Below are 11115 nucleotides of genomic sequence, written 5' to 3' on the forward strand. Positions count from 1 at the left end.
TTGCCCAGAAAATCGCAAATGCTTTCTTCTCATTGACTGAGTAGTTTATCTCAGCACCTCTTAAGCATCTCGAAGCCCAGACAATCAGATGTTCCAAATCTTTCCTTTGTTGAGCTAGCAGAGCACCCAACCCTTTATTGCTTGCATCAGTGATTATATATGTTGCATCACCTGGTGTAAAGGCCTGAAGATCAGGAGCACACGTCAGATCAGCCTTACCCCTTGTAAACTCCCGTTTGCACACCACATAATCCCACATAAATTCTACCTTCTTGCCGAACATACTTCTGAGATGATTAGTTTTCTCCGCAAACTATTTTACAAACTTGCTATAAAACTCAGCCATACCCAAAAATGAGGCTATCTCTTCCTTAGAACATGGATCTTTCAATTGTGTTATAGTGTCAAACAAATCCTTATTTGACTTAACCCCACTGCTTGATATGTGATGACCCAGATAGTCAACCTTAGTTACTCCATATTTACATTTCTCACACCGTAGCGTGAACCCTGCCATTAATAGCCTCTCCAAAACCTTCACCACTCTATCATCATGCTCTTCAATAGTCTTCCCATAAACCAACACATCATCCTGGTAACAACGAACACCTGCAGTTCCCTTGACAATATCATTCATGATCCTTTGAAAGACGGAAGCCGCCGACACCAAACCTGATGGCATCCCTACGAACTTAAAAGCCCCCATGGGAGTTATGAATGCTGTCAACTCCTGTGAACTTTTATCCAAAGGCACCTGATGGTAGGCGGATGCTAGGTCAAGAATGTTTCATTAAAATGCCCTATCCAGAGTTGACATGACCTCATCAATATTGGGTAGTGGGAATTTATCCACCACCACCTCCATATTGTGTGCTTGAAGATCCACACATAAGCGAATCTCATTATCACTCTTCTTGGCCACCACAATTGAAGCAAACCACTCCGTTGCCTCCACAGGCTCAATGAATCCAGAATCCATTAACCTGGTGATTACCTAATTCATGGCATCCTGCACACTTAAAGGAATCCTCCTCACCTTAGCTACAACTGGCTTGGCACCAAGCTTCAACTTAATACGATGACTATAGCCTTTCATACGCCCCAACGTATCCTTAAACAACTCTTCAAACATCATCACAAATTTGTTACTAGCTCAATTCAGGGCAATATGGCATCTGAGTAGGAGCCACTGTTTACCTCTCTCCCCCTCTTCGCTGTAAAAATCCCGGCTGGAGCCCAAGAGTATGGATTGGAGCTGCAGGGAAGTCCGCGACAGGCATGCTGTGCTCCGGTGGATTTCTCCAACTTTCCATCAAGTTGGACAGCGAGGGCATTCCTGCAGAGCTAAAGGGAACTTCTGTCAGGGACGCTGGGAGGCCCTAATTTGGCTTCTGCAGATGGCAGCAACAGGTTCAGGGCACGCCTACAGCTCGCAGTGCTTGCCTGGAGATGGCAACACGCTATCGGCAGGAGAGCTGTTAGACACGGAGCCCGAGCGCAACAGCGAGTCAGTGGCAATCGCTGCTCGAGGCAGGGGAAAGCAACAAGTGAGCGCTACCGCCGTACAGTTACAGCGGGAGGACTCTGATTTAAAAATAGATTTCAGAAAAGGGGATCTACGGCCAAATAAAGGAGACAAGCAAGGGAAAATCGAACATGACAAAACTGAACTTTCTGGAAAAACAAACTTATGGCGAACTAAACCATCCACTGATGTAGAGGAAGCACAACGATCCATTTTAAACATCGTCTCACCCATAGCTTCCGGTGGGGAAGGGGCCCCTAAAAATGGAGACACAAAAGGACCTCCGCAATAACAAAAATAATGGCAATGGTGATATGGACAGGATTAAAAGCGACCATGTATCAGAAACTGACCAGGCAATAACATCCGCAGTGCGAACGCCCACTGGACAAAGTAAAAGGTCAGACTTCCCGGATGGAAGAAGCACGACTCCATGGCAGGCAAATGGTGCTAATTCCATTATAGAGGCACAAGTGCATGCTGTACATACTAGCCCAAGTAAAGACGTATTAATGCAGGGTACTCGATCCCGGATGTTGGACGCGGGTATTTCTGGTACAGCTAAGAGCGAACAGGAGAACAGAGTAACAGCTGTGGCTGGCAAAAATGGGCCATATACTCTGGGAGGCACTGAGGACCAAACGGGGATATGGAAGCCGACTGCTTGACCCCAGATGTACCTGGGGAAAAATTCTTCTCACTGACAGAAGAGTCAGGGAGAGTCACAACCTCAAGAAAAAAACAAATGGGTGTCGGGGAAGAAGGCTCGCAGGAAGATCACAGGGGAAAAGGAGACGGAGGAGGAATGACTATTCAGCAACATCAATGCGATCCCCGGAGGGAATAGACGAAGGTGAGAAGCGAACGGCGGAAAATATCGGTGGGATCTCAGATCAGACGAAGCGAGTAAACCCGGCTGAGCCCTCACTGGCTCTGATATTGCAGTCCCTACAAGCTTTTCAGGATGTTGTCAAAGCCGACAATCGACAGGCACGACTAGCAACTAAGAAACCTTAAGGTTCCATAGGGAAAGTGGGGAAGATCTGCTCGGACATTGCTGAGTGACTGAACGGAAATGCTTGAAAGCACAGTGGAAAGGCGCATGCTTCATCGCAGGGCAGTACTATAAAAGATGTGATGTAAAAGCTTGAGGACTATGAGAACCAGCAGCGCCGCAATAACCTCAGGCTGTTAGGGAGTTCCTGAAAACTGAGGGTAACAACATAAGAGAGTTCATAGTAACCATGCTAAGAGGCTCCCTACCCGAGCTCCCAACATGGGATTGGGACAAGGAAGTTCAACGTGCTCACAGATTCCCCCTTTTACCATCAAGGCATTCCTCCAGAGAAAAAGCTCTACCCCATGCAATATTGATCTATTTTGGTAACTTCTTGCTTCAACAAGCCGTGTATGATTTAGTTAGACCCAATGCCAAAAGGAACTTTGAAGGTTTTTCTGTTTTTGCCAAACCGGATTTTGCACACGCTATAGTCGAGAGGAGATGGTCGGCTCAGGCAATTAATGACCCCATTTCAATCTGCAGGGACCGTGGTTTTCCTACAAAATCGAGCGAGGTTAAAGGTGATATACAAAGGCCAGAATTTCAGTTTCACCTCTGAAATTCAAGCACAGAAACTCTTGGACGATATTGCTGCGGGAAGTATGGGGGGGTAAATCATAAATTATAAAAAAAAATGTAGTAACTATTGTAAGCAAGAATTGTAGGCTTGAAGGATGGTTCCTCTGGATATGGGTATTTGGTAAGGCACATTCGATGGGGGAGGAGCTTAAGGGAGAGGAGAGTTGGTACAGACGTCCTCACACAAGCTCATGGCTGAGCCTGATTACCTGAATTGTGGTGGGGGTGTGAGGGGGAGAGGAAGGGGGGACTCCCAGACAGGGGTGGAAAGGAACTAAGTTATGCCTACATTGCTTCTTGGATGGTTTAGACATTCGTGCAGTACTTCTTATAAGAAATTTTTGGAAAGGTGGCGGGGTTTAATGGAGATAAGGTATTAGTCGTAGGTCAACACCATAAAATGGTATGGCGATATTGAGAGTGGTGTCTATGAATATATGTGGTTTAAACGATGTAAAGAAAAGACAGAAAGTTGCGGTTGGGTTACAATTGATGGGTGCTAATATCATTTGCCTCCAGGAGACACATATAGATGGGTCACAACTACATATTCTAAATACACTGGGATTTAGGGTGATAAGTGCGACAACACAGGGGGTTAAGGTACGGGGTGTGGTGATCCTGGCTAAAGGAGGGGGGACTACAGTTTAATCGATCATGTTCAGATAAATTCGGACGTTGGGCTATCTCTTAATGCCAATATGGGGGGGGGGAAGAAACTAACACTGTGCACATTATATGGATGCAACAGAGATGATCCTACAGTATTGAATACTATCTCGAGCGAACTCTCTCACTGGCCACTCCCACTTATTGTATGTGGAGACTACAATATTAATTTACCAAGTGATTGGTCTCTGGAGGGAGGGTGGAGATATGTGGGACGAAAGTCAAAAGTATTTCAAGCCTTAAGGAACATGTGTCAGACTCATGGCTTTGTTGACTGTTTGCAATTGTTAAGATCAAATGATTCAGGGTACACCTCTTTTTCTAATCCACACAGGTCCCATGCAAGATTGGATTATATGTTTATTTCAAATTCATTGAATTCAATATGCCATATATCAAAACTGCCACGAGTACTATCGGATCATCATCCGTTAGTACTAGAGATTGAAATAGAGGTAGCTAATTTTAACTGGAGGTCTTGGTCATTCGAGAGAGCTTTACTCTCTGATACTGAATATTCTACCCATATGAAACACTGGATCACAATATTTCTGGCAGATAATATAGGGAAGTACCTCCATTGAGGTAGTATGGGATGCCATGAAAGCAGAATTAGGGGGGAAACATTGCGATATTCCTTGAATCGTGACAAACAGGTCAAGCAGTCCCTAAAAACATTACAGGATAATCTGGGGGCAGTTGAAGAAGATTTGGTCAGGGCAGTTGAGAAATGTCAAGATCTTGCGATAATACAGCGGCAGATACCGATTTGCAAAAGCAGCCATTATCAATGTATTTACGGAGAAAGCGGTGAGCAAAACGATAGCACGAAGGGAAATGGTGTATGAATTAAATCAACAGGTTGGCCACCAACCAGCAGTTCGCACCAGGGAGCAAACAACATCCAATATAATGCAAGACATTATCCATCCGGAGATAGGACAGACCACTAATCCAGAGTCCATAAGGGATGCATTTGGTAAGTTTTATTGCTCTCTTTATACGGAGGATGACAAGAGGGATCTGGGGAATATTAAAGGTACCTAAATCTTGAAGGAATGATGGATTAAACCAAGATCCTTGTGACTAGGGGTGAATGTTTGCATTGTCCAGCATTCCGTCCATCAATTGTTTCTTATGCATATACCTCATAAGCACCTGTCTGTGCGCCTCCTCTGTTTGCACCTCATAAGCATCTGTCTGTGCGCCTCCTCTGTTTGCACCTCATAAGCATCTGTCTGTGCGCCTCCTCTGTTTGCACCTCATAAGCACCTACCTGTGCAACTCCTCTTTTTATACCTCATAAGCACCTACCTGTGCACCTCCTCTTTTTATACCTCATAAAGCACATACCTCTGCACCTCCTCTGTTTGTACCTCAGAAGCACCTACCTGTGCGCCTCCTCTGTTTGTATCTCACAAGCATCTACCTGTGCGCCTCCTCTGTTTGTACCTCATAAGCACCTACCTGTGCACCTCCTTTTTTATACCTCATAAAGCACCTACCTGTGCGCCTCCTCTGTTTGTATCTCACAAGCATCTACCTGTGCGCCTCCTCTGTTTGTACCTCATAAGCACCTACCTGTGCAACTCCTCTTTTTATACCTCATAAAGCACCTACCTGTGCGCCTCCTCTGTTTGTATCTCACAAGCATCTACCTGTGCGCCTCCTCTGTTTGTACCTCATAAGCACCTACCTGTGCACCTCCTCTTTTTATACCTCATAAAGCACCTACCTGTGCGCCTCCTTCGTTTGTATCTCACAAGCATCTACCTGTGCGCCTCCTCTGTTTGTACCTCATAAGCACCTACCTGTGCACCTCCTCTTTTTATACCTCATAAGCACCTACCTGGGCACCTCCTCTGTTTGTACCTAATAAGCACCTGTCTGTGTGCCTCCTCTGTACCTCATAAGCAACTATCTGTGCACCTCCTCTGTGTGTACCTCTTAAGCACATACCTGTGCACCTCCTCTGTACCCTATAAGCATTTACCTCTGCACCTCCTCTGTTTGTACCTGACAAGCACCTGCCTGTGCACCTCCTCTGTCTGTACCTCATAAGCACCTTCATGTCCACCTCCTCTGTTTGTATCTCACAAGCATCTAGCTGTGTGCCTCCTCTGTTTGTACCTCATACACACCTACATCTGCACCTTTTCTGTTTGTACCCCATAAGCACCTACTGGTGCACCGCCTCCATTTGTACCCCATAAGCACCTGCTGTGCGCCTCCTCCGTTTGTACCTCAGAAGCACCTACCTGTGCACCTCCTCTGTTTGTACTTCACAAGCATCTAGCTGTGTGCCTCCTCTGTTTGTACATCATACACACATACCTCTGCACCTTTTCTGTTTGTACCCATAGGCACCTACCGGTGCACCGCCTCCATTTGTACCCAATAAGCACCTACCTGTGTGCTTCCTCTGTTTGTATGTCATAAGCACCTACCTCTGCACCTCCTCTGTTTGTACCTCAGAAGCACCTACCTGTGTGCTTCCTCTGTTTGTATGTCATAAGCACCTACCTCTGCACCTCCTCTGTTTGTACCTCATAAGTACTTACCTTTGCACCTCCTCTGTTTGTACCTCACAAGCATTTAGCCGTGCACCTCCTCCGCTTGTACCTCATTAGTACCTACCTCTGCCCCTCCTCTGTCTGTACCCCATAAGCACCTACCGGTGCACCTCCTCCATTTATACCTCCCAGGTGAGCTTCTAAAAATGAAGCTTGTGATCCCACACTGCCAACAATGGTCGTTTGACTATTAGGCTGTTACCTGATTTGTGCTCTGTACAGGTTTCAAACCGCTCCCTTTGTTTTGGCTAACAGTGAGCCCTGTAGAGTGAGAAAACAGGTATAGGGGAGTGGTAGGGGGTGATGAACTTACACCTCCTCCGCTCCGCCAAATACCCCCGTGGCCACAGAGTAGCCTCCTCAGCACTAAACGGACAACATTAAATTAAATTAAATATCATTGAAAGGAAAAAAAGCAACAGTTGTGTAATATGAACACCTCTTTTGGCTGCAAGGGTATGTCAGGTCAACTATTGATTGTGGTGGATTCACTCTGTTTAGAGCTAAATGACTGATATTGCTGTTGTTTCTGTGCCTTGTCTCATTCTGGAAAGAGTTGCAGCTGAAAGTGTAACAAGATCCGAACTTTATCTGCTTTAGGAAGAACTAAAGAATCTCTAGTTTGTGTAAAGTGTCCGGGCCTGAACTAGGCCGTGTAGCTGCACTAGTCTCAGGGAGATGGGCGGATATTATGGCGATAGAAAATCCACCTCAATTCACAATAATGCTCCAATCTTACAGGTTTGAAGAGACCAGAAATGCTTGAACCAACCCCAGGGGGGCTGTGGAAAGTGGCAAAGTTAACAAGTGAGCAACAAGGTAAAGAAAGGAGTTGGCGCATCAGCTGATCCAATGTGAACAGGAAAGGATTGTGAAGAAGTATGTGAATGGAGTTACCTTTGTTATATACTTCCCGAAGAGTTACCTTTGTTATACACTTCCTCAAACTAAAGTAACAGCATCATGTCCTGATCCATCTCTGTTTCCTCAATCTGTTCTTGTTTAATTGTAATATTGTCCACTTGGGTCTGCCTAAAGCTGGACATGGTGCTCTGTGACCGCCCATTCTTTACTGAGTTACTCTGTGAACCCTGGTAAATCTCCACCTTTTGTGAAGTAAAGATGTCACATGGGTAATAGAACTTTTAGTTAATTATTAGTGTATGATGAAATATCGCTTGATAAGTTTCACAGATGGTGAAGGAGACATGTCTTTTGCAACCAGTAAAATATTGTGTATTCATATTCCATTACATTTCCATTTAGCGATTTTCAATCTCTTTACAGCCAACAGGAAACAAGTCTTGAGCGCACAAAATAAGCGCAGTCTGAGACAGAGGAACCTGAACCTAAACTCACCGGTCCTGGAAGGAGCCGTCAAGGGCAGTTCATTGAATGCATAAGTCAGAGTTGGGCGCCTCCAGCCACACGACGAAGAAATGACATCTAGAAACTAAAGGCAAAAACAATAACAAACCACCTCCGGTATAAGTCAGTGTCCAACAACAGCTTTGATCATGGGATCGGTATGATGTGGTTACAGCAGTGCTCTTCTTTCTATGATATCAGACCATCATTCAGTGCTCTGGGTGTCTTGTAAACTCTTTCTGGCAAAACCACAGCAACCAGACAAAGGCACAATGGAGTGGAGCCAGACAACTGGAGGGTGAGGGAAAGAGGAGCTCTTCTGTCTTAAATACAGAGGACTGCCTCCGTTTGCATCAACTAGGAGGAGGAAGGATCTGTACCCACAAGTGAGCAAAACCGTTATCTAGTTTAAAGAGACAATCACCCAAAAAGACGCCTGACACATATTATGAATGTGACAAGTATTTAGTGACCATTGTACTTTATTGTTAAATTAGAAATCAAACTTACAAAATACCAATACATACAGGGGGCGTGAGAAAACACAATCTTGGGATGTAGAAAAAACACATGCCGCTGAATCTTCAGTTTGTCATCATAACTAAAGCACCATCACCAAACACACAAGGTGGAAAAGACAGTCAAGTGCAGTAAATATGTGAAGAGGTTTAGGCTGATATTACACCTAGAAAGACATCAGCGAACACACGGCGGGGAAAAGCCATTCAAGTGCAGTGACTGTGGAAGGTGCTGTGGTCACTCAGGAAACCTAAAAATGAATCAGCTAACACACACAGGGCAAAAACCATACCATTGCAGTGAATGTGCAAGGAGCTTTTGTCAATTATCAGCTCTCCAAAAACATCAGCGAACACACACAGAGGAAAAACCATACCATTGCAGTGAATGTGCAAGGAGCTTTTGTCAATTATCAGCTCTCCAAAAACATCAGCGAACACACACAGAGGAAAAACCATACCATTGCAGTGAATGTGCGAGGAGCTTTTGTCAATTATCAAACCTACAAAGACATCAACGAACACACACAGGGGAAAAACCATACCATTGCAGTGAATGTGCGAGGAGCTTTTGTCAATTATCAAACCTCAAAACACATCAGCAAACACACACAGGGGAAAAACCATATAATTGCAGTGAATGTGTGAAAAGCTTTTGTCAATTATCAGATCTCCAAAAACATCAGCGAACACACACAGGAGAAAAGCCATTCAGGTGCAATGAATGTGTGAAGAGCTTTAGTGACCCCTCAGCCCTAAAAAGACATCAGCGAATACATACAGGGGAAAAACCATTCAAGTGCAGTGAATGTGCGAGGAGCTTTTGTCAATTATCAGACCTACAAAGACATCAACGAACACACACAGGGGAAAAGCCATTCAAGTGCAGTGAATGTGCGAGGAGCTTTTGTCAATTATCAAGCCTACAAAGACATCAACGAACACACACAGGGGAAAAGCCATTCAAGTGCAGTGAATGTGCGAGGAGCTTTTGTCAAATATCAAACCTACAAAGACATCAACGAACACACACAGGGGAAAAAACATATTATTGCAGTGAATGTGTGAAAAGCTTTAGTCTGTTATCACACCTCCAAAGACATCATCGAACACACACAGGTGAAAAGGCATTCAAGTGCAGTGAATGTGGGAAGAGCTTTAGTCGGTTAGTACACTTACAAGGACATCACCAAAAACACATCATCACTGAACAAACATAGAAATAATTTATAGAGATGCAGCAAAATTGGCAATAATTTAAGTACAAACAAAAATAATCTTGACCCATCAGTGGACGCACATAGGAGCAAAATTGTGCAGTTATTGTTAGATGAAGGAATTACGTAAAATTATAAAAATACAACTGCGTAGGACATTGAAATATCAGATGATAAAAAGTAGATAGAAAACTTGACCAGTCAGAATAAAGAAAAGCAGAGATATCTGTAGGGTTATAAAAGTGCCTGTACAAAATTGAATTATTGGTTGAAGGGGGTGAGAACCTTATCTAATGATATCACAGTCGTTGTCAGGTGGAACCACAAGCTTCACTAAATAAACCTATGGTTAACATTCTGGTTAAGCAGTCAGGCTTAACTTGGGGGGGGGTGCATAGTATTCATAGCACTCTAACAGAAATAATGTGAAAACACAATACAAGAAGAATAAGAATCTCAAACCAATTTAGAAAAATAGAGGATATTTTAATTAATTAATTGGTACCATGGAAACAAAAATCCAATAAGTAGAATCGGTGTTATGGGTTTTTACAATTTTAGGTAAAAATAGCACAAAAAGGTGCAAAGCACCAACTGTGGGTATCTGATTACACCGGCGCGGGAAAACGTGACAAGTTCAGGATGACTGTGAAAAAGCGTGGGCCGTATCAAGGTCCAGGTTAATTCGGCTGGAAGTTTTACCTTGTGATATTGGTGCGAAGACGGTGTGGTGCGGCTCTGCAGGGCACTGTGTCGAACTGTGCATGCTGAGTTGGACCCGGTGAAGCCACCCCTCAGGAGTTGCATGGTGCTTCTATGTGAGACTCTGTGTGTGGTCCGGTGGAGCCAAAGATCGGGAGCTGTACAGTGCTGTGAGCTGTGATGCAACTCTTGGCATTGCTCTGCATCAGGTCAGGGTAAATCTGCTGACCAGGAGCTGAGTGGTGCTGTGAGGTCCAGTGTCATCATGTGCTGCATTCTGTGAAGTCTCCAGTTGGGCAATGAGGAGTACAGTCCGACTCCAGCCAAGGGTCCAGGACCTGGAGGACAACAATTGGGGGATCGGACTCAGTCCCACAGGGGTCAGCAGAGTTTAATCTAAGGCTGGTGGAGGTATTGTTTCTTTTCGACTTTTAATACTTGATCCCCCCATGAGTGTGAACAGGATCAAATCCCACTTAATGTAAAAACCTTCTGAAAGTACCATTTTCAAAATAGAAAGTAAAAATCTAACTTTACTATTAAAGAGGATTTTTTGGGATAAACAATGTTATTGGTTTCTGAGCAAACAAATAGCAGCCTAGCACATTTGATCAGTAATACATGGTATCTCAGAGTACAGTTGCATTGGTAAGGTACAGGTAAGCGTGTTGATCTACAACCACAGCACATGGACATTACATTTGTAGACAGTGGTGGGTGTCAATTCTAATCAATTTAACTGATTTGTCCATTTGCCCCAGACCCTTTGGTATTTAGTAGGGCATTCCCTGGCCTCAAATATGGGTTTTTAGCTGCGCGGCACACCAGTCTACTCCTCGGTGCCACCTAGATATGTTTGGAAGCTTAGACTGTGCCCATGTCGCCGCACCATCGCGTTTGGCTA

General features: G+C 44.4%; 1 protein-coding gene across 1 annotated transcript in view; it reads left to right on the top strand.

Moving 5' to 3' along the window:
• Positions 1-10765, top strand: part of LOC146839149 (uncharacterized) — a 258618-nt gene extending 247853 nt beyond the window's left edge. Inside the window, exon 6 of the mRNA XM_085603195.1 lies at positions 8568-10765. Coding sequence (XP_085459321.1) covers positions 8568-9512 — 945 coding nt within the window. The 3' untranslated portion in view covers positions 9513-10765. The remainder of the gene's footprint in view (positions 1-8567) is intronic.
• The last annotated feature ends 350 nt before the right edge of the window (positions 10766-11115 follow it).

Source organism: Triturus cristatus, chromosome 4_2 (assembly GCF_964204655.1).
Source record: "Triturus cristatus chromosome 4_2, aTriCri1.1, whole genome shotgun sequence".
Classification (NCBI taxonomy): Eukaryota; Metazoa; Chordata; class Amphibia; order Caudata; family Salamandridae; genus Triturus; species Triturus cristatus.